General features: G+C 39.0%; 1 protein-coding gene and 1 long non-coding RNA gene across 2 annotated transcripts in view; one reads left to right on the top strand and one right to left on the bottom strand.

Annotated features, from left to right (window-relative positions):
• Positions 1-24,186, top strand: part of LOC136808197 (MAM and LDL-receptor class A domain-containing protein 1-like) — a 45,692-nt gene extending 21,506 nt beyond the window's left edge. The window contains 37 exon segments of the mRNA XM_067064734.1: positions 3,353-3,551; positions 3,912-4,079; positions 4,276-4,529; positions 4,684-4,774; positions 4,910-5,316; positions 5,442-5,724; positions 5,997-6,174; positions 6,364-6,677; positions 6,918-7,180; positions 7,499-7,754; positions 7,899-8,186; positions 8,352-9,139; positions 9,361-9,451; positions 9,643-9,783; positions 9,961-10,223; positions 10,422-10,653; positions 10,833-11,113; positions 11,975-12,230; positions 12,445-12,762; positions 12,991-13,279; positions 13,522-13,655; positions 13,902-14,167; positions 14,315-14,564; positions 14,716-15,114; positions 15,386-15,727; positions 15,953-16,627; positions 16,777-17,051; positions 17,182-17,405; positions 17,676-17,812; positions 18,242-18,622; positions 18,771-19,049; positions 19,237-19,410; positions 19,556-19,775; positions 19,905-20,158; positions 21,389-21,661; positions 22,815-23,232; positions 23,414-24,186. Coding sequence (XP_066920835.1) covers positions 3,353-3,551; positions 3,912-4,079; positions 4,276-4,529; positions 4,684-4,774; positions 4,910-5,316; positions 5,442-5,724; positions 5,997-6,174; positions 6,364-6,677; positions 6,918-7,180; positions 7,499-7,754; positions 7,899-8,186; positions 8,352-9,139; positions 9,361-9,451; positions 9,643-9,783; positions 9,961-10,223; positions 10,422-10,653; positions 10,833-11,113; positions 11,975-12,230; positions 12,445-12,762; positions 12,991-13,279; positions 13,522-13,655; positions 13,902-14,167; positions 14,315-14,564; positions 14,716-15,114; positions 15,386-15,727; positions 15,953-16,627; positions 16,777-17,051; positions 17,182-17,405; positions 17,676-17,812; positions 18,242-18,622; positions 18,771-19,049; positions 19,237-19,410; positions 19,556-19,775; positions 19,905-20,158; positions 21,389-21,661; positions 22,815-23,232; positions 23,414-23,654 — 10,302 coding nt within the window. The 3' untranslated portion in view covers positions 23,655-24,186.
• Positions 540-2,889, bottom strand: LOC136808212 (uncharacterized). The gene is made up of 3 exons (XR_010846842.1): positions 2,799-2,889; positions 1,218-1,291; positions 540-623 (listed from the first exon to the last, which is right to left on the bottom strand). It is a non-coding gene; the product is annotated as an uncharacterized lncRNA (long non-coding RNA).
• Positions 24,187-24,226: the final 40 nt, after the last annotated feature.

Genomic DNA, 24,226 nt, shown 5'->3' with positions numbered 1-24,226 from the left:
CAAAATCCGTAAATCATATAGCGCATCGTAGCTTTAAAATCATTGTTGCTGTTTGAATTTTAATGTTTGCTTCGAATAATAATACTTATTCAGTCACAACTTTAACCATCATATTTTTACCAAGTGACTGAATGGTAGCTTAGATTTCTAGGCTATGTTTTCGCTTCCTTGAAGGCAGAGTTTCAATCCTTACTCGCACAAATTTCGCACAGTGGGATCGCAAAAATCATGCTTTGGAAAATTTAGAAGGGAACAGGTACAAGAAATGAGAGTTAAATAACAATATCAATGTATTTATTTCTTTTAAACCTAGCAAACTCAAGGAATTCGGATTGGCTGAGAAAGCTGCAAGATGGGTTGAATTCGCTATTTAAATCTGAGCCGAGTAAACCGAGTAGATGCCGAGTATATCAATGTCAGCCGAGTAAATTCAAGTTTAGCCGAGTTTTCCGAATAAATCAGTGTAACAATTAAACGAGTTTGTCGAGTTAATCCGTATAAACTGAATAGATTCAAGTTTAGCTGAGTTTTCAAAGTAAATCCGTGAAAGCTGAATAGATGCAAGTTCGCTGATTTATACTATTGTTGCACTCCACCTGATGATGATGATGATGCAATGACACCTAAAACAGAAAAAATTCAATATATTAAATGTATACATCCCAAGATCTTCAATTAAAAGGGGTGTGTTAAAATAAAGCAACATTGATCTGTTGATGTGATTCTATGCGATTGAGCTCCCTACAAAGAATAATTACTTAATTTTATCACTGCCAAGGAGTTTCATTAATTATATAACATAAATATTTGTTGCATCTCCTTTCTATGAAACTTTTTCTCTCAGACCCCCCTCTTTTGCACTTTAAAGTCTCTTTTGAAGGAGTTTGGACTATGACTGACTAATCTTGAGGAAATAGACCAGACTGAAATAGATGACTTGCTGTCGCACCACTTTTCAATAGAACAATTCTCTTAGTGTTTTTTATTCTCACTGATACGTAGGATTTAGAAATCCACAGGGTTGATGTCGAAAATTTGGAGGTCAGAAGTTCTCATATCTAATATGACCAACTGGTAGGGCTTGAAGAGTAGATGAAAAAAGTGGCCTCAGTACGCTCATAGTAAAGGTCAGGTATGTTTTTGGAAAAAGTGTGATTATTTAGAATCACTCAAGCGTTATCTTCCACTTCAAACCGAGAAAGTGACAGAGAACTCACCTAAAATTGGGTATCAGTATTGATCTTCTGTTGCCCATGTCTTTAAGGTTGATTGAGCAGACCAGCGCAGGACACTGTAAAGAAAACAAAAAGATTAGTATCTGTCTGAAAATAACAGTAATTGTCACTGATTACACCCAAGTCAGTTCTCACCTAAGTTAAAACTTCTCCTGACTTGTTTTGTGCTACTGCTTTTTTGGACGCATCTGGGATTAAAACAAAGGTTCTTAAATTTTAGGGCAGACTCAAACCCACTCCCCTCCTGGGTCACTTTTTGAAAATGGTTTGGTGAGAGGGAATTCTGGCCTCAGAGTACTGTTGCTCTATTGCCACGTTCTTTTGAGAAAAATTGTGACCTGCGTTTCGAACTAGCCAGTCAAACGACAATCAAACCAATAAAATACCAGCAATACTGTAGACCTTTTGATTTTACAGCAACAATATAAAAAATGTTATGCATCCCCTATTTTGTATCCACGCAATAGGGCAGCAAGCTAAAACATGTTCCGTTCGCGTCATCTTCAAATCCAGTCGGTCGGTCAGTAGTAAATTTTGTCGGTTTTTTTAAATCTAGTAAATCCCGAAGAATCAAGTCGGCAATCAACAAAATCTCTTGCCGCCATCTTTAATTTGCCAAATTAAATGTGCGCACGCATGTGAGAACCTTAAAAGCAGACCTTATTTTTGGCTCTCGGGGATATTGGCCCTACCTCGTCGCCGAATTTCGACTTGAAAATTTCAATAAGGGTACATGAAAAAGCTCGAACGCGACTCAATGTGGGTTAAGTAAACAAAAACTCGTAGCGAATGATGATTCAAAGAAGTGCTTAGCTATCAAAAACTTTTTCCGACATTTTGCCGATTTGTACGACTCGGGATTAATGTTTTGAAGGTGAGTCGGTTGGGCGATGTGAACGGAACATATTTTAGCTTGCCACCTAGATAGGAAAATTTAAACCACTATTGGGGCTGTCAACATTGTATTTGTGCACTGAAAATGTCCAAATTTGGGTTCCCCCCACCCCTGTTCCAAAGCGTATGCAAATGTCTACCATTCCAGTCTGTAAATGGGGGGGGCGGGGTAGACGACACAGAATTTAAGTCTAAATGATTTAAGGAAGTCGAATCCGGTGTCGGAGAAGGATATTTTTTCCCACCGGACAATCAAAACACTGGACATGACCAGTCGCCGGTGCGTACGGTGTTTCTTAATTTTTTGTTTCATAAATGTCCGGCGTCCAAAATTTCCTGTATGTAACACCGGACTGACACTGGACTTATTGCGTCCGGTGTAGCGAAAGGATACTTTTTGCCATCAGACAAATACACCAGAGAGTCCGGTGCGTCGGCACGGTCCTATAAAATCTTGAGAATCAATCTTTGATCGATCTCCCAATCCGGATCAATAAGTAATCCATAAATCACATCTCATCCTATTGAGCGCAGGGGTCTGGAAGGAAATTCCAAGGCCCTGATTTTTACAGAAAACTATGTCGTCCGCAGGGGTAAATAAAGATGACGAAGTTTAAATAAAAAGGTCTAAGTGCTATCTATTTTGACAGCAAGGAAAAACCAACATACCTTTCAAACATTATAATCCTTATTGTTCATGGTACTTGGAAGCAGGAGAGATGTTGCCACAACACGGTTGAATGACAAAAAAAATTAAACAGAAATTGTATACAAGCATCCTTCTTCTTTCTCGATATGATTTTGAAAGGAAGTTTCGCAGAAATCCAACCAAGTTGTTGAGAGCTAGTCTGGGCATAGGCTGATTGAATTATAAATAACGAACATTGTGGTCTGAACGAAAATCTAAGTTCTAAACCAACCTGTTAGTCTTTCCCGAACAAAAAATATATAGCGCGAAGTTGTAGATCTCAATTATTGTTTTATTTATCTGTTCAAGCCTCTCCATTATAGCCAAACAGCCTGGATGGTTTTTTATTATATGACGGAATGCGGCAAATAGCTTAGCGTAACACACGAGCACGACTCTCTTGAAAGGCCCAGTACGCTAAAGCTCTGGGCCAAATATGAACGTTAAGCAATGTTGTGTGTGTTATTCTTATTATTTCTCGTAACACCAAAGAAGTTCAATATAACATTCAAAAAGGATTAATTTCTTTTCATAGTATGCTGGCAACAGGTCATTGGTCTGGCAACGTTCGGGAACACAAGGTGACAGATGGCGACATGGTCAAATCTTCGTCAAGAGAAGTACAAGAAACCAACCGTTGACCGTCATCTTCGAAGGTGTTCGTGGTGCTTCTTTTGCTGGTGATATCGCGCTCGATGACGTGGCTTTTGCAAAGAACTCTTGCCCAATACCACGTAAGGGTTTATTTTCATTTTCATTGACTGCTATGTGTTCGATTATGCAATTTAATTCTATACATAGATATGTATCAACATTGATATCGAAGGATTTAAAAACGATCTCTATTAATACAATAATGACCGGTTAGTAAGGGCTGTACTGAGAAATAATGGCTGAAGCTTGCGTAAAACCTTGCATAGACCGTGTCAAAAAACAAACCGGTTAACAGTATTGATTTATCGGACTTGTGTCGTTTGATAAAATGCTAAAGGCCTTAATCATGGAAGTGCAAAGGAATGCTGATGTCAAAAATATCCGACAACAACATCATAGCTCGTTTGACTCTTTAAATATATTCTTTTTCAATTGTTCAGGTGAGTGTACATTCGAATCGGACAGCTGGAATGATGCTAGCGGATCAAACAACATGTGTGGATGGACACAAAGCAACGCGGATGATTTCGATTGGACCATCGGTTCAGCCAACACGCCTTCAGTGAAGACAGGACCACGTGCTGATCACACGTTGAACACCTCTGCTGGTATGGACGTGTTTTAATCAAATCTTCATCATATCTTTTTCGTCACATTTGCTCTTATAAAAAGTTCTCATCGTGAAAGATGAGGTGAAATTTGTATCTGCGCACATAACAAACCTATATATTTCTTTTATATTTCATTATCAGTGGTGTAATTTTTAATAAAATATTCTTACAACTATTCCCATGTTTTCCCTAGGTCACTACTTGTACATTGAAGCATCATGGCCACGAAGATACGGTCAAAAGGCCGATATCATTTCCAAGCAGGTCCAACCGACCAAAGGACAATGCTTCACTTTCTGGTACCATATGTACGGACGAACTGTTGGTAACCTCACCCTCTTCCAAAGAGCTAATGGTGCAGACACACCAATCTGGCAACGTTCATCGAACCAAGGAAATGCCTGGCGACCAGCTATGGCTACAATCAAAGGAAACGCACAGTTCCAGGTAAGATATGGCTGCTTGGTTGTAATCAAAAACAATTCTTCTATGTTTATAAATCAAAGTTATAACTTCTATAACTTTAAACGGTACTATGTTTATTGCGCTACTAATGGTACTACCACCTAAATAATTCAACCTTCTTTTTTCTCTTTGACAGCTGATGTTCCGTGGTACGGTAGGACGTAGCTACGATGGTGATATTGCGATCGATGATATTATTATTCTGGATGGTGAATGCCCTAGACCAGGTCAGTTGTTTATTTATATCGATTTCGTTCCCTTTGATAAATCGTTCTAATCTAATGTTCCCGTACGTTTTTTATTTTCGATTCATTTTGCTCGATCACTACATAGTACTTCATCGCATTTTCTTTTGGATTTAGGTGATTGTGACTTTGAAAATTTCGGTATGTGTACGTACATGCAAGGAAAGGTGGACGAATTTGATTGGATCAGAGCACATGGAGGTACGTCTTCCTGGAGAACTGGACCATCCAAAGATAACACAAAAGGAGATGCTACCGGTCATTACATGTTCATCGAAACATCTGCTCCACGAAAAACTGGAGATCGTGCCGTGTTGATCTCCGAACAATTCCAACCGACCAGTCGAACGAACGGACGTTGCTTGCAGTTCTACCGCCACATGTATGGTCCGCATATCGGAACTTTGAATGTTTACCGACGTATCGGAGACAACCAAGACACGAAGATTTGGACAGACTCTGGTAACCAAGGCAACTCATGGATTCAATCTCAAGTACCAGTGTTCAGTGACCAGCCTTTCAGAGTAAGTACCTCTCTTACGCAATGATTTTTATCGCTTTTATCTTACATCTATATACCCTATTATCAATCCTGAGGACTCAATATCAATAGTAAATATTTTTCTTTTACTTTCTCATCTCATCTCAGCTTGTATTCGAAGCAGTCCGTGGAACTTCCTACCAAGGTGACATTGCTCTTGATGACATCAACTTCTCCAACAACTTCTACCCGTGTTCATACATCCCATCGGATTCTAAACCACCCACTGTTATTCCCACCACCATCACGCCCGCTGACGCCAACTGTACTTTCGATCAAGGTTTGTGTAAATGGACACAAAGAACTGACGATAAATTTGATTGGACATTGAAAAAGGGAAAGACAGGATCGACTGGTACTGGACCGCTTGGTGACCACACCTCTGGAAATGGTAAGGCTCAATAATTTAAGTTTTTCACTGTGCTGCTTCATATTAGATAAAAGCTGTGTGGTTGGATATATTCACCCATTCCAGGTTTGTCAATAAATGACGCTTTTGTATTTATCCTTTACTAGGCTTACATGTGAGTTAACCACTGTTCTTCAAGCGGTAGGGGAAGCTAACCGGAATTATTTTAAGCTAAATATACGCTATCAATTTAAGATAAATTTGCAAAACCTTCTTTATAAAACTGAATTTCTTTTCAACTACCTACCTTGCAGGACAATACGCGTACATCGAGGCCAGTTATCCACGAAAAGAGAACGATACTGCAGTGTTGAGGAGTCCAAAGATTCGACCCATCACAGGCGGTGTTTGTTTCAGATTCAACTATCACATGCATGGTCCACACGTTGGAACATTGAATGTCTACCGTGTCATCGGAAAATCCCGTGTCAAGTATGATAACTTCTTTTTTTATCACCACTAAACTCTTTTCAGAGATGGTATTATAGCTGGCAGACATTTATTCATATTATAAAATAGCAAGATTAAAATCTTCTGATCTCATGGAATGCAAGTTTTCACATGACCGGAATATTTGGAAACCATACCTTGGTTGATGATTAAATTTCTTTTTCATCTTAGGATTTTCACACGTGTTGGAACTCAAGGAAACGCCTGGCGAACCGGACAAGTTAATATTCGGGGTGTCCGGCAAATCTTCTACATCGAAGTTGAAGGTGTCCGAGGTGTCAGTTACGCTGGTGATATCTCCATAGATGATTTCATCGTATCTGATGGATGGTGCAGAAAACCAGCACATTGTGATTTCGAACGAGACCAATGTTTCTTCAGTAACACCCGAACGGGTGACAAGTTTGACTGGAAACGTTCGAATGCAGGCACTCCAAGTCTTGGCACAGGACCACGAACTGATCATACCACTGGAACCAGTCTCGGTATGATAAGATTAACATTAAAGCTTTTTTTTCAAACCTAGATGGTGATGTGAACGATCGGATACCTCTTCTCTCATCTGAAATTGTTTTCTTCTTTTCCAACCATTTGAACAGCAATGCCAATTACTGGGATTTTATAAATTTCATAATTATATTGAAAATTGGTTTACTCTGTTTTGCGACACATGAAACATATGGCCCATTGTTCACACTAACGTTTATCTTGCTTTCTTCTTCAAGGAACTTACTTCTTCATTGAGACGTCTTATCCACGACGAAAGGGAGACAACGCCATCCTTTACTCCAACGTCTACTTCTCTGCCAAGAAGGGAGCACGCTGTTTCAACTTCTGGTATCACATGCAAGGATCCGGTATCGGAACTATGAACATCTTCCAATACAGTAGGCGAACAAAACCAATTTGGACGAAATCTGGTGACCAAGGCAACAAGTGGATCCATGGTCGCGTCACCATTGGTGAAGGAATGAAATACAATTACAGGGTATGTTTCTTTAGTAACTCAACCTTGCTACCTCGTCGGTGTCTCTTTCTCATAATAGAACCACATCTTGCGTATCTACAATCCCCCCAAAAATATCTTGAGACAAAAGAGTTCTAAATATTTTTCCAAGATAAAAATCCGTCCCCGCACCCCACTAGTGTTGAGTCCGGAAATGGCCAAGAACTCTCGCGGAAACAGGAACCAAGTGAAGTGTCTCAGATATAGATTGGGGGGTTGTAACTTGTCAATTTGATCTGCTCAACTTTTGACGTCATATAGTTTTTATGTAAACTTTTTTCGTTTTTTGTTTCCACGTAGCTTTACATCGAAGGTATCCGTGGCGTGAATTACCAAGGAGACATCGCCATCGATGACGTTTGGGTTGATGAATATCCATGCCCAGCTGCTGGTGCTTGTGATTTCGAATCTCAATCGTTCTGTACTTGGTCCCAAGTTCCCAACTTGAACAGCAACAGGACAGGTTACGATGACTTCGATTGGGAACTACAAAGTGGAAGCACACCATCCATCGGTACTGGTCCTAAAGTTGATCACACCAAAGGAACACCTCTTGGTAAGTGATGAGATTCAGAACCGCTCAATATGAAATGAATCGCTACAACTACAAGCTAAGTATTTGAATTTTCATCCAAAATAAATTTATTAGTTAAAGATATTCGTATTGATTGGATCGGTTTCTCTTTTTTGTGATTTTCAGGAACATACGCTTACATTGAAGTGTCGACCATCAAACCTGGCAAGAAAGCTCAATTGATCAGTGAAAAGATGACAGCCACCAAGGGACGTTGTCTCTCATTCTGGTATCACATGTTAGGAACCGGTATTGGTAACATCAATTTCTACATCCAAGATCAAAATGGCCGCCAATTGGTGAAAACAATCTCTGGCAACCAAGGAAGCACGTGGAATGCAGGAGAAGTTGGATTACATTCCAAGAACGATTTCAATGTCATTATTGAAGCTGAACATGGTACTTCTTACAGAGGTACGTGGATGCAATATTCCTTTTAGAATTATAAATAATCTTCGAGAGAATACGAACTCTATTTTGTGTTGAACATCGTCAACCTACCTATTTTTAGTGTTTCAAAATAGAATTTCATCGGTTGAATTGATTATTATTTCACACACATCCCCCTTATTTCAACAGGTGACATTTCACTTGACGACATCAATGTAAAAGAAGGAAACTGTGTCGGATTGTGTTCTTCTGTCCCTGCCACTGCTCGCGTATCATGTGGACCAAGTACTGTTACAGCAAGCACATGTGTCATCAATTATGGTTGTTGCTATGACGACACGATGAAAGACCAAGGATTACCGAGCTGTTTCCAACATCCAGGAACTTGTGCTGCGGTGCCGGTTGTCGCAAGAACACAATGTGGATATGTCGGAATCTCAAGCTACTATTGCGGTAAACGAGGGTGTTGTTATGACGCTTCTGCCAATGGACCCAAATGTTACAACCCACTCAGCAAACCAACTGATTTCCCAACCACCATGGCTCCACCCACCACACCTAAACCTTCCATCTACGATTGTAACTTTGAAAAGAACTTCTGCTCTTTCACCAACATGGCTGGTGATAATTTGAACTGGCAACGCCACAAAGGTGAAACAGGCAGTTGGGGTACAGGACCTAAAGTCGACCACACTCAAGGCAACGAACAAGGATACTATGCTTATGTGGAAACCTCATTCTCCAAACAAAACGCAACAGCTAACCTACGCTCACCAAGAATCGCTTTCACGTCCGGAGGTGATTCCGTTTGCGTGCGATTCTGGTATCACATGTTCGGTCAACACGTTGGCGCATTCAACCTTTACCAAACACAATCTTCCACGAAACTTGGCAAAATGGTCTGGCAACGCAAAGGAGCTCTTGTAGATGATTGGGTCTATGGTCATGTGACTGTACCCAGATCTCCAGCATTCTACGTAAGTTAAGCGGCAGCCGTTTGAGTTTTCAGACTTCTTATTCATAAATTTTACCTGCTTCCTTTGTCTCTGGTCACATTTCATGGAATTGGATCTCAGCTCACCTAATTTCGCTTTCTTTGAATTCTCGATCTCGATTATTATTCAAAGAACTTTTGAGACCTCTAATTTTCATTTTATTCAAAGAGGTTTTGATTTTGATTTTTTCCCTCGCATTGCAGATGGTTTTCCAAGCAGTCAGAGGGCCTGGTTACCAAGGTGATGTCGCTATCGATGACGTCAGCTTTGTGAATGGACCATGTCCACCAACAAGTATGTGTTTTGTTATAGAAAAGAGTTTTTCGTTGTAGATAAAGTCAAAGTTTTTTAGGGTAATTGTCGAAAAAAGATTTTCTTTGAGATTCGCAGTAGGTAGTAGGTGGCCTGACTTAATTATTGTCCACTCAGTTTAGAAAATGAAAAATTTGAGCTTTCGTAAACTATTAACCTCTTTCTTTATGAAGTGACTTGTGGTTTTGAGAACAGTGGTATGTGTGGATGGACACAAGATGCTTCCGATCAATTTGATTGGTCCAAAGGAACTGGCAACACCACCAGTGTACACACTGGTCCTAAGTGGGATAAAACTTATGAAACTGGATTTGGTAAGTAAAACGTTTTAACTCCGACCGAACATTGCTAAACTAAAACAAAACAAAAGCGTTTCTAATGTAGTTGTCAAGAAAAAGTGCTTTGCGGATTTATGTAACTTCGCCAACGGCCCGAGATATTTTTATTTAGTTATTTCCATTATGGCATATTGTTTTGAATTGTTTTAACAGGTCATTATTTGTACATCGAGGGTTCGTATCCAAGACAACCAGGAGACATTGCGCGCATCGAATCATTCGAACACGCTCCAACCAAAGGCAAATGTTTCCAATTTTATTACAACATGTACGGAAATGGTATCGGAACCATGAACATCTACATTCGACGTGGAAAGACAGTGGACCCCAAACCTCTTTGGTCGCTGACTGGTGAACAAGGACGTGAATGGTTGAGAGGTCTGGTGACCGTTGAAGAAGACTCTACCAACTGGAAGGTAACTAAGCTCTATCTTTTTCCCAAGAGAATTATAATTAAATCAGGAATTTTGCAATCGATTTTCAGTAAATCACCCAGGTTTGCTAGGACAATTTCGCGCAAACGCATCTATTATGAACATACAATCGCTTTGTGTTCCAAGGATGTCAAAACCACTCCATTTAACCATCTTTTCTTTTCTTCTCTCTCTCGTCAGTTAATCATCGAAGGTATTCGTGGTGGTAACTTCAACTCGGACATTGCCATCGATGAGTTGATGTTCACTGATGGAGCATGCACACCCAAAGGTGATTGTGACTTTGAAGACAAGAACGCTTGTGGTTATGAGAATGACAAGACCAACAAGGTCGATTGGCTGGTTTACAGTGGTAGCACACCAAGTTATAACACAGGACCTACCGTCGATCACACCACAGGAACAACTACTGGTAAATATATACCTCAATTCACAATATATTCGAACAGACTTGAAAATCTAACATTAGGGGCCTCGATTTGAGGGTGAGGTGCCCTAATATTTCTGGGATAAATTGATGTTGTCACCCAGACCTTGAACCTAAGGTGTCAAGTGTTTTACTTTCAATTATTTCACTGCAAATGTTTTTAGGTATGTACTTGTACATGGAAGCATCGAGCCCAGCACGACGTGGAGACACTGGCAACTTTGTCAGTGAGAAATTCAAAGTCAACCCCAACTTCAAATGGTGTGTGGACTTCTGGTACCACATGTTTGGTGATGGGGCCGGTGCTTTGAGAATGCAGACCAGATATCGGTCCGCGTGGTCCAACAGTCGTTTGATCACTTCCACCAAATGGACTATGGAAGGTAACCAAGGAAATGAATGGAGACACGCCCAAGTCAACATCACAAGCAGTTATGACTTCCAGGTATTTAAACCACGCACTCACTCTATTGTTGACATTTTGATGCACGTAGGTCACACTTTTGACACATTTTTGTACGATACTTTGCACATGCACGTTTCTACACTAATCCTATACAACTTTTCAAAAATCACAATGACACACTAATTTGTTAATGCACGCTCACATCTAGCTAGTAATGCACGTTCTCTCCTAGTAATTGTACGTTCTCGCCTAGTAATGCATGTAAATGCTTGACACACTTTACAGTACGTCAGTTAGCTTCAAAGAAAAGTCAGAATGTCTTAGAAGCTTAGAAGGTTATTAAAGTGTAGTGCAACTATCATGATATAGATGTTCGTATATCATAAAGCTTCGGTTTTAAACTTTTATTGCATGTCCCTATAAACTTTAAAGTTCTGAAAAATATCGAAGTTCAAATTAACAAGCAAGTACAAGATGAGTAACTTTAGCAGGACAGTTTCTTTTTGCTGCATGACATCTTACAACTAAAGACAAGAATGCATAGACATATCGTTTTTTTCTGGAAATTCATTACATTACATGCATGTACCAAAGATGAAAGAATGACGTGTTTTTACGATGATGGTTTTTGGTGTGAGAACGTCTGCTGCTCATGTAAGTATGCTGTCTCAAACCTTTACTATTTATTCTATTGTATTGTGTGTTGTTGTTTTTGTTTTCGTGGATTGAAGGTTTTAAGTTGTATCTTCTACTACGATGTAGACTGTGCGCTTCGTTATTCGTTGTTGTGTTCTTCTCTGCATTGTGTATATTTATGTTTTTCTCTTGTGTATTATTGTTTCTTGGTACTCGAGCATCTCGAAGGAAATAGTCTCTAATTTTCACCTTATTTTTCACTAGCTTGTGTTCCAAGGAGAAGTTGGTACTGGAAAATCTCACCAATCAGATATTGCCCTCGATGATATTGTTGTCACTGAAGGCGTATGCGCCATGCCCAAACCACCACCCACGCTCAACCCATGTTTACGAAAGTGTAAAGATGGTCGATGCATTTCTAGTGAGAAAGTATGCGATTTTTATCCGGATTGTGCTCAAGGAAGCGATCCTACAGATGACTCTGACGAACATGGATGTGATGGGTGCGATTTTGAAAGCAGTGAGTACTTCAGACTGTTACTCAATGTTACTGTTACACCTTGTTTTTGTAGGATCTCCCCCTTGGCTTCTAACATTCTACAAAGTCATATAATTTCTAACATTCTTCAAAGTCAGATAAAAGTGATTTCACTTTAGTAATCTAAATTTCAAAACAATACTGGGCATAGTTTTTCCGGTTAAATTAATTATAAATAATGTTCTTTTAATCTTAGATACGTGTTATTATAAGGACAGCAGTAAAGGTTCCTTCAAATGGTTCCGCAAGAACGGTCGAACTAGCTCCTATCTCACAGGACCAAGTACTGATCACACCAAAGGAACCTCCAGTGGTTATTATGTATACGTTGAAGCCTCCGTTGGAAAGAACTACGATCTAGCCACTTTCAACAGTCCGACCATCAAGCAAGCTTCATCGACCTGTAGAATGACCTTTTGGTACCACATGTACGGTACTAGCATTGGAGAATTGGCCATCTATGTGGTGCAAGGATACAGGTTGACCAATGTGTGGAATTTGAGAGGCGACCAAGGTATGTACTTTCAGTTGAACTATATCTGCATCGTTGTGTGGTAGCCTGTGGAATTACTGCTGATAGTTTTCTCAATGGCAATCAATCAATAAATAAAGATGTCCGTTGTTCTAGTAGTTCTAGTAGTAATTCTTACAAATCTTTGCTGGCAATATATTGTTTAAATACCTCATTTACAAAAGCCATCTATTTGATTCTATGAATAATCCAAATGTTTATTTCTTATAGGTAACCAATGGAAACAGGGTGTGGCATACATTAACCGTCGTGCTGGACCATACAGCATCCAGTTCACAGCCTCTCGATCGAACTCCTTCCAAGGAGACATAGCACTTGATGACATCTCCTTCCAAGGATGTTCGCTCCCTTCACCATCTAAATACTGTAACACTAGGTACTTCTTCCGTTGTCAACAGACCAGAGCTTGCATCAGTCCTCATTTAGTCTGTGATTTCACTGATGATTGCGGTGACGGGTCAGATGAATTGAATTGTAATTACCGAAGATATCCGTTCAGGTATGGTGTTGTTTTTTATCTGCTCGCCTCGGTTATGCTTTTTAGTAAGTCCAATTAATGCCCATAATACCCTCTAAAAATTGAAAAGTAAAATTGTTGTCGATTTTTAGTGGATCATATTTTGTTGGTCGAAAATTGAAAGTTGTTGGGTCTATCTAAAGAAAGCGAATTACTAGCTCTGTGATTTGGGCTTCGTGATTTCCATGGTCACTTTATTTAAATATTGAACTTTTGCGTTTTAGATGTAACTTTGAGTACGGTTTGTGCACATGGCGCAACTTGAAGGACGACCAGTTCGATTTCATACGTCACAAGGGATTCACCGATTCCTCGGGAACTGGGCCCAAGTATGATCACACTCGTGGTACTTCATCAGGTAAATACTCTCTCGGTACCGTTTATTGTCTAAACGTATTTCCTGAATGGTATCCAGTATTCTTCTTGCTCGTTTGAATTTTCTTTCTAAATTAGTAATATTCTTTACCAGATGTGTGACATTTGTCTCTTAAATGGTGTTTTTTTTTTGTTGTTCTTTTTCTCATCCATGGTACGGTCATATTCTTGAACTATTTAACAAGAAATCATTTTCTAATTATATTTTTTATTGACATTCTCCTGTCAGGTTATTACTTGTACGCTGAAGCATCGTGGCCACGAAGGAAAGGAGACAAAGCACGTTTGGTGTCCACTACCATGAACCCAACCAATTACCAACAATGTTACTTGCGAATTTATTATCATATGTTGGGTCAACATGTCGGCGTGTTGCGTGTCAAGACCAGAAAGTGTCAAACGTGCGATGAGAAGATCGTCTGGCAAAACAGTTTGGCTACCATCGATAACTGGGTGCGAAGAACGTTGATCGTTCGAAGTGATGTTGCCTTCCAGGTAAGTGAATATAAAGTTGATGTGAAAGTTTACCTTTGCCAGCTTTTTCCATAAGCTTTTTACTTATCTTTTTACTTATTTGACTTTCCCACAATGTTTTATTACAAAAGAGTGTAATATTTATTATATACATTTTATACATTTTAGGTGATAATTGAAGCAGAAATAGGCGACGGATTTGCTGGTGACATCTCTCTTGATGACATTTCTTTCGAAGGATGTACCCAAGCACGTGGTACACTCCCTACCGCCCTCCCAACCACCCCTGGCACTACCACCACTACGCCCTGCTCTCAAGGTGAAATGTATTGTTCGAAGGATGGGAAGTGTATATCAGCAGCTTTGAGATGTGATCATAGAGGAGATTGTTCTGATGGTGAAGATGAATGGGGTTGTGGTAAGTTTTCTTTATAAACACACCTTTCTACCCAATCACAACCGTAATGAAGTACTTTGATATTTGAGTTGATTATACGAGAACAGCTTGTTTATCATATATGAAATTTAGATTAAATATAAATGCTTGTGTAATTACTTATTCATCTTAGGTTCATGTACATTCGAGAGAGATACTTGCAACTACAACGATGTTAGTACTGGCAAAATTGAGTTCCAACGCTTACGACCAGCCGACATGACAGCTGCACCAGATGTCCCCAAGGCTGACGCCACACTGCTGAGCAAAGCAGGTTACTTCATGATTGCTCAACAAGGAACCGGCAATAATTATGGTAAAGCCACCATGTTGAGCGCCAAACTCTCCGCCACGGCGCCCCAATGTAAATTGTTGTTCTCTTATTACTACAATGGTTCAATGTCGGCCGCGCGAGCTGGTTTTTACCAAGACGTGAAAGGCAAGAGCACTTATAATCAATTGTTTTGGAAGAACTTTGGAAAAAAATCAACATGGCAAGAATCAGTGATTGGTATTGGTTCCAAACCTCAAGGTACTTCATAATGTTCTCATTTTGTAAGCAGGCATTCTCATTTTCATAGATTTTCGATGTCTAATTTTCAAGATTTGAAAAAAATTAAATGTCTAATTACCAGTCAATAATAGAGACTAGTTTATTTCCCGATACTCTGAGTTTCGTGCCGTTTCAGGCAGTCTTCAGTCAGATTTCCTAATCTAAAAATAATAATGTCTAATTACAATAGAAGGTGTGTATAATATTCGTAAAACTTCTTATAGTTCCAATTAATGTTTTTCTCTCAAAGGATGGCAACTACAATTTATCGGTGACAATGAGAATGTCGCTATCGATAATATCGAATTGGTGGACTGTGCTTTTCCCATCCGTACAGCGGCCTGTAACTACGCACAAATCGGATGCACGAGCGGTGGATGTTTCTCGCCAGACCAAGAATGTGATTTCTCGCACGATTGTGGTGACGGGACGGATGAGAAGGAGGCTATCTGCGCTAACTACAAAGAGAGATGCGACTTTGAAACAGATAAATGTAATTGGTACGATGACAATGATGATGACTTCAACTTCCAACGAACAAGATCTGTCAGCCATCCAACCGGTCTTGGCCCTCAATTCGATCACACTTCAGGTACAAATTTCATTTTACACCTTTCATGGTATCTTTGGGTTGGGTGTTACATTTAATAGTTAGAGCTGAAAGAAATCTTATTGTTTATACCCTTAGAAATTTCCTTTCATGTAGATTTATTTCACATATCCCACTCTTAAAGCAGAGTACATGGCATGGCATGTTAAGTATTTTTCGCTATTTCATAATAGTCTTTGAAAATCATTATTATTGCTTATCTTTCAGGTTTAACATCTGGCTACTTCCTCACCATCTTCACCAATGCCAACAGACCAAACGACACAGCTCGCTTGTTATCGGCTGTCTTCTTACCAAGCACTGGATGCACCATGCGCTTCTGGTATCACATGTTAGGTTCTAAAGACTCACCACCTGCCACCCTCAACATCAAAATGAAGACATCGGCAGCTGCTATCTCACCCATGAAGACTCTGTGGACACAAACAGGTGACCAGGGAGATATGTGGACGAAAGCTGTGGTTCACATCCCATCCACCAAGAACTATCAAATGGTCATTGAAGTCAAACGAACATACAACAGACATAACAAAGTCGCCATCGATGACATCTCATTCTCTAAAGAATGTAAACCATCTCTCACCGCCACTTTAGATCCACGCCCAATAACACCCTCACCCGCCCCTGGTTGCAAATCTGGCGAATGGAGCTGTGGTGATGGACAGTGTATTCCATATGACAAGTATTGTAACTTTGTAGCAGATTGCGCTAACAAAGCTGACGAAGCAAGATGTCCTTCCTCGTGTGACTTTGAAGACGGTAAAGGATGCAAATGGTATAATTCCTGGTGGTACGATCAAATGGATTGGGTGGTTCACCAAGGAAAGACTCCTTCCAATAATACGGGACCTCCATATGATCATACTAAAGGCACAGCTGACGGTAAAGAAATACTTTTTTTGTCTTAATCAAATAGTCTGTTTTCTTTCTTCTTTCTACTTTCGGAAATCAAGCGGTAATATGACTAGCTATTCAAGTCATTCCACGTCTCAACATCATAATTAACAAGACCACGTGTTTTTTTCTTTCAGGTCACTACTTATACATGGAAGCCGGCCAACGAAAGCAAGGTCAATATCCGAACGCTCATTTCGTCAGTCCCATGTACTACAAAGGTGCATACGAATGCACGTTCAATTTCTGGTACAATATGTATCATTTCGATCGTAAGACTTCCGACGTCAAGTTGAATGTAATGTACCGACGAAATGGTCGTGATTCGCTGCTTTGGTCTCGCTCAATGACCACAGGCGACAAGTGGAAGAAAGCGACGGTGAAATTACCACCCTGCCCAACTGACTTCAGAGTAAGTAAGCTTTCGTTTAAGAGTTGATTCACTTTCTGAAACAGCTAACTTTTGAAATGACTCACTTAAAAATGCAAAAAGTCCATATCTCCATATTCTTTATCTTTCCGCTTTCTGATACATTTTCTAGATGGTTTTCGAAGGCTTCCACTACTTCTACTCGAAGACTGATGCCGCTATTGATGATTGGTCTTTCGACTGCGCTGAGAAGAAACCGACCGCGTGCGCCAGTGATCAATTCACGTGTAGCAAAACTCAACAATGTGTTTCGAAGAACGATTTGTGTGATAATGAACCGAATTGTTGTGATGGTTCTGATGAAGATATCCAAACACTCTGCAAAGGATACACCAAGTATGCTTTTAATTTTGAATGTCTGAAAAGTGTATCATTTTCACTCTTGGTTAAGTTCGATAACCACAACAAATGAACATTTAAACCATCATAGCGGAAATGCTCTACTTTACATAATGTAGATTCAATTCTGTACCTCTCATTCCTTTATTCCAACTCCACTTATTGTTTTCCAGTGTAGGCTCCCGATTTCTGAGCAGAATTTCTGTAGCCATTTCCCTAAAGGATTTTTTTAAAGAATCACCCTCTAAAACCATGTTCATTCTTTAGATTCGATTGGCAGTACGGTCTTGGCGGATGGACACAGCTACAAAAGAACGACACTTTCGATTTCACGACATACAGTGGACGAACGGCCTCTTACTTCACTGGACCAAAGGCTGATCACACTTACCAAGAAGAACATGGTATGGTTTCTATATTTTTTATTGCCGTCCAGTCTTGGCATTTTGGTATTTTAGTGTTGTTATTGTTACCATCACCCATGCTAATAGCGAGTTTATGTATGTGTGTTTTTCAGCGACGGAGACGGTAAGGTTCTAATTTGACTAGATCCTGACCAGCTGAGGACGACGGTAAATCAGCACTTTTACCGTCCTCGATTTTGCGGGGCGGAATTGCGGGTTTTTCCAAACCGCTTCAGTCACTCTACCGTCCTCAAAAGTGCAAATACATAAACTCGCTAATAGCGTAAATAGTTTGAGCCAATACTGGTCACATCCATTATGGATGCTCCTTACCGATTATCTGATAAACAAAAAAAGGAAATATTAGCTAATACAATCTAAAAAGTTAGTGAATTTAGCTTCTCTATTCATAAATGTTCTATATTTAAGGACGCTATCTATATGCTGAATCATCCGGCAAGAGCAAGAACGATAGTGCAGCATTGGCTTCAGCGACCATCGGACCAACGTCTACTTTGAGATATGCTTCGAAACCATGCATGATGTCTTTCTGGTATCACATGCGAGGCTCCCACATCGGTTCTCTCAACGTCTACCAAGCTAACAATTACGGTAGTATGGACAACTTGGTTTGGGCCAAGACCGGAGATCAAGGTACTGCATGGGTCAAAGGAGCTGTTTCACTGACCAGTGATAAAGACTTCCAAATCATTATTCAAGCCAAGATGGGTGTCTCTTTCCGAGGAGATATTGCGATCGATGACGTCATCTTCAGTCCTGAATGTGTTTTCAACGGAAACCAGTTGCCAGGTGAGTTGCAACCTATGTGTATTATTTCTGTCAAAATCTTCTCAATAAAAGATAGTCGATTCAGGACAATTCTATAAATTTAAAAGTCTCATGTGCATTGTATAGTAAAGCATTTTTCATGAATATCCTTTAAATTGCTTTTCACCAGGTGCACCCAAACCACCACCAGTGGACCCATGTTTACCGAAATTCCAATGTCGATTGAGTGGACAGTGTATCTCAAGAAGTCAAGTTTGTGACTTTGTGAAAGATTGTCCAGGAGGTACAGACGAAGAACAAGCTGTATGTGGATATCCTCAAGGATTCGAGAAGAGCATCGAACCATGGAAACATTCGAAAGATGATTCTTATGAATGGCAATTATGGAAAGGAAACACGCAGTCGGGTGGTACTGGACCTAGAACAGACGCTAGAGGCGATGCTAAAGGTATATAGTGTGTTTATTGATAAGCTAATGTAAACTTCATAACATTGAACTTTAGAATTTCATCGTTGACTGAAACCCCCTTTCATTTTAATGAACTGAGAGTATTTTAGTAGTAAAATTATAAAAGTTTCATTTGCACATTTGCAATTTGGCTTCTTCTGATTCGATTCTCATTCTTCACCAACAGGTGGATACGCATACTTGGAAACATCGAACCGTCAGAAGGATCAAGGAGGAACGTTGATGACACCCACCATTGCTGCATCATACTCTGATTGTACCGTTGAATTCTACTATCACATGTTCGGATCTCATGTTGGTCTTCTTTACGTTCAACTGCAACCTGCTGGTGACTCACAAGGTAAAGGTTGATCAATCTTTCATTTTCATGATCATTTTGCACTAGGTTTATGTTGGAAAATCTTCAAAATATTTTTGCGCTTAGTTTGTTTCAAATCGAATATTTTAGACAAAACAACAATTTTCATTCCGATTTTCTATTTCAGCTGACTACGGGCGATTATTCGAACTGAAAGGTGAACAAGGCAAAGATTGGATCAAAACTTCAATGTATGTTGGACGAAGAAAGACGCCCTTCTATTTGAACTTCACCGCCCTAGCAGGAGGCGGTCCTCGTGGTGACATTGCTATTGACGAGATCAACTTCAAGAACTGTGGACCTCCACCTGTCTGTGGAACCACAGGAAATGACACTGGAGATTATGTGTAAGTGTCACAAATTTATCATCATCCAATCAATTTGAAACGTTTGTAGCATTAAACTTTGACACTTTTTACAAATCAACAAATTAAGGTAGACAAATGAAATAAACAATTTTTTTTTAATTTCTCTAGTTGTGGGAACGCGCGCTGTGTAAGTGAAGATAAGATCTGTGATTTGACGGACGATTGTGGCGATTCTACGGACGAAAGTGTTAACGGAATTTGTCTCGATTACATCGGATGTACTTTTGAGACGCATGATTATGACCCCTGTAACATGACGCAAGATACATCATCTGATGATTTTGATTGGACTTACAATTACCATTACTCACCTTCATACAACACTGGACCAACCACCGATCACACCCTGGGAACGTGGAGAGGTTAGTCTTCTTATACTTATCCTTTCATCGCTCATCACTAACTACGAAATGCATATAATTTTTTAAAATACCCAATCATAGATACTGGCAGCACACGCCCTTAAATCCCCAACTTTTTAAAATGCAAATTGCTGTCATATTATACTTTGGTATTTTAATCAAAAATATATTTCAAAACCAAAAATTTATAAATCCATAACTCGGAGTTTCATGCTCTAAGCAATCATCAGATGTAACTAAAAAATTAAAAAGCTGTGTGAAAACATATATTACAAAATTGGTAAAATGTTGATTAAAAGTCGTAAAAAAGTGATAAAAAGTGATAAAATCGTAAAACTATGAATTGTCACGAGGGACATCAAATGTGTCTGGAGGGACGTCTTTAAAGTTTTTTAAAAGGAATTTGCTCATATGACGGCACGTGGAGATTAGTTCGGTTCTTTTGTTTATAAGTTTGTCTTTGGAAGTAATTATGTGGTACTTTTCGGTCATGCAAAGGTTGCACGATTTGCCCCCATTTGAATAGGGTTTTGCGTGATCGATTACTTTCCAGGATAACAGGGGTAAAATGTTTTTGCGCTGTAGTTTCCATACGTGTTTTGAAAGTTCAGTGGAATTCTCTTTTTCCTCATACCTAAAAGTATGTTTGTGTTGGTTCCATCTCGTTTTGAAGGTATTTTCGGTAAGGCCGATGTAGTTGACACCCTCGTCGTCTGGGGAGGATTTAACCGTACATTGGTATATTAAATGCTTATCCAGACAGTTTCCGTTTAGAGGACATAATTACTTCCAAAGACAAACTTATAAACAAAAGAACCATAATTACTTCCAAAGACAAACTTATAAACAAAAGAACCGAACTAATCTCCACGTGCCGTCATATGAGCAAATTCCTTTTAAAAAACTTTAAAGACGTCCCTCCAGACACATTTGATGTCCCTCGTGACAATTCATAGTTTTACGATTTTATCACTTTTTATCACTTTTTTACGACTTTTTAATCAACATTTTACCAATTTTGTAATATATGTTTTCACACAGCTTTTTAATTTTTTAGTTACATCTGATGATTGCTTAGAGCATGAAACTCCGAGTTATGGATTTATAAATTTTTGGTTTTGAAATATATTTTTGATTAAAGAAGCTCTACTCCTGGTTGGTTTTATCGAGCACTCTTTGAATATGATTTCACCTCATTTGATTGATACTTTGGTATTTTATCTATTTTAGGTCATTACTATTACATTGAATCAAGCGGAAAGAAAGCAGGATCCAAAGCACGTATGCTCTCACTACCAATCGAAGCCAAGAAAGGTGGCAAATGTAACCTTCGATTCTACTATCACATGTTTGGAAAACACGTCAAGGACCTCAACGTGTACACTTTAACTGCTGGCAACTTGGATAGTGTCTTCAGTGTGTCTGGCAACTTCGGCTATGAATGGAAATTCGCTAAAGTCGATTTGTCAACCAAAAATGAGAAATTCCAACTGGTCTTCGAAGGTGAGTATTTCTTCTTTTTACATTTTCCTTTCTTGTAGTTCAAGCTCACCATTCTATTCTTTTCCACAATCTTTTTGGCTTCGTTTCGGAAGGTTAATCCCTTCGATTATTCTGATCAGTCAGGACCTCTTTGGTCTTTTCTAACATTAGTTCGGATAGAATAAAAACATACCTGATCAACACAACCAAACCTTCTGTCTTGCGTTTACTCCTTCCACAACAACTTTCGTTTTTGCTTATGTAGGTTTTAAAATCCACAAGTAATGAACCTCTTATAGCTTTATCTGAATAAATCTGGTTGAAAACCTGCTATCAGGTTTCATTCCGTACGTTTTTTATCCACGTGGTGAACCGGTTTCCCCGATTTCCCGATAATTAAAAATTGGAACTTTCCCGTGGGTGCGATTGGGCGTACCGCCATTGCGAAATATTTTTCGTGAAAATTTACCGGATTCTAACGCTAATATAATCTAGATAGGAAACAAATATCAAATTTGACTCTTTTTTGCTCGTATTTCTAAATTTTACGATAAAAAAGAACTATTTACAAATTATTTTCTTTAACGGGCGTTGAATCGATATTGACATATTTAATGATGTCATAATCAATGCCGTGCATATTTTGTCAGTGTCGTGCATATTATGTCAACATCCTTTTCATTGGATAAATACCACTAAAATATACAAGAAAAGTAAACATAAATTTATCACCCGCGAGCACGGCTTAGCTAAGCGCACCTCTCTTATTCATTATCTAAGAATTGGAGCGGGCAAAGATTACCGCGCGGGCTGATAGCGGGCAAAGGTTATTTGAAGATTTTTTCAGTTATAATCCAAGGTAGAACAAACTAAACATAGAAAGGGGGTATTTTTTAGTGCTCTATACGATGATCGGTATTTTTTTTGAATTCTATGTTTAGATTTTTCTACCCAGCCCCGTTACTATGTACGCGCGCCTTGTTGCTAAGACCTTTGCTTGAAATCGAAAGTGAAACCAAAATAATTTAGCGCAAACTGCCGTTTGCGTAATATCGATAAAGTGAAATGAGGTCCTGACTGATTCTGATTGATTGTTTGAAATGTTTAACTGTGAAAATCCGTACTGACAAATGTCGAATTCAGATACACTTACACACTTACACTTCTTTTACAGGCATCGTTGGTCAATCATTCCTGAGCGACATTGCTATTGACGACATCATTCTTAGTCCTGATTGTCTGACCAACTCTACACGTGTCTATCCCACACCCATCGCTTGTGGTGACAAAGAATTCACATGTCGCACGCTACATCAATGTATCAATAGTACCAAGAAATGTGATGGTACCAGAGACTGTAAGGATGGTTCGGACGAAGAAAGCTGTGGGGGAACGTCCGGTAGATCAACAGGTGGTCTGAACGGACACCAGACAAGCGTGATGGCTGCCAGTGTTGTTGGTGGTATCGTCGTCTTGCTGGTCATCGTCATCGTGCTCTACATCATCGTCAAACGAAGAAAGGAGAAGAAACTTCACCTCTTCTCAGTTTTCTATGATCCCACCAAACAAGGAGAACAAGAAGCTAAAGAAAAGTAAGAAGATTGTTTGCCTTCTTTTGATTTTCTACACTCATCGATGGTGGGAATTTCGAGGCACGTCGACAGGTCTCTTTCGATGCATTGTTAAATTTCAGAAATGAACTTTAGAATTTCCTAGTACTGTATCGTATGCTATCCACCCTATTTAACGAATAAATATCATTTTACCTTCCAGACCATCATCAAGTGGTAAAGAAAAATTAAGCGTGAAAAAATCGACAGAAGGAGTCTCCAACCCAGTTTATGACGAAGACAATATGGCGGAATTCTCCATGGGAGACGTAGATACAGATATGTTCCCTGACGACAATTTCCAAGTAACCATGGATACGAAAGGAGGAGCAACTTCAATGGCAAACCCTCTTTACCAGGACCCTTACATGGAGGACGATGACTCTCCGCTGTCGAATTTCTAACATTAGAAGTTAACTAGAATACCATTCATTTTTAAATATAATTTTCTTTTTTTACAATTTATTTGACAAAAAACTATGGTCTCTACCATTTAGCACGAACTTCTAGGTATTTTTCGTTATTGTGTTTTGTTTTTGTGTTTGTGATATTTTGTGTTTGTTTGTGTTTGAAAGATGTAAACCATGTCTGTATATTTCCCTAGAATAAAACCTTTGTTTTACATTTTTTATTATTGTCAGATGTAGTTTTTTGTACAAGACTTTTTGTTTTTATTTTCTTTCCCTGTGAAACCACTGTTTGTAAATATTTTTAGTTTCAAATTTATTTTTTTTTGTTAGTTTTGTTTTGTTTTACATGATAGAAATGAAAAGAACATGAATATAATACTTACATAATATAATATGAATTCAATAAATTTTAGGTATATTTTTTTTAAATATGAAGAAAATTTCGGTGGAATATTTTTTAATGATTTTGAATTGTAAAGAATTTTGATGAATTACTCTTATTGAATTTTGTGTCAGTTGTTTATTACGTGTTGTTGTTTATTATTTGTACTCTATGTTTGTCTTCC

This window comes from Clytia hemisphaerica, unplaced genomic scaffold (genome assembly GCF_902728285.1).
Source record: "Clytia hemisphaerica strain Z4C2 unplaced genomic scaffold, Clytia hemisphaerica genome assembly, whole genome shotgun sequence".
NCBI lineage: Eukaryota > Metazoa > Cnidaria > Hydrozoa > Leptothecata > Clytiidae > Clytia > Clytia hemisphaerica.
This window is presented reverse-complemented; position numbering and strand designations above follow the sequence as displayed.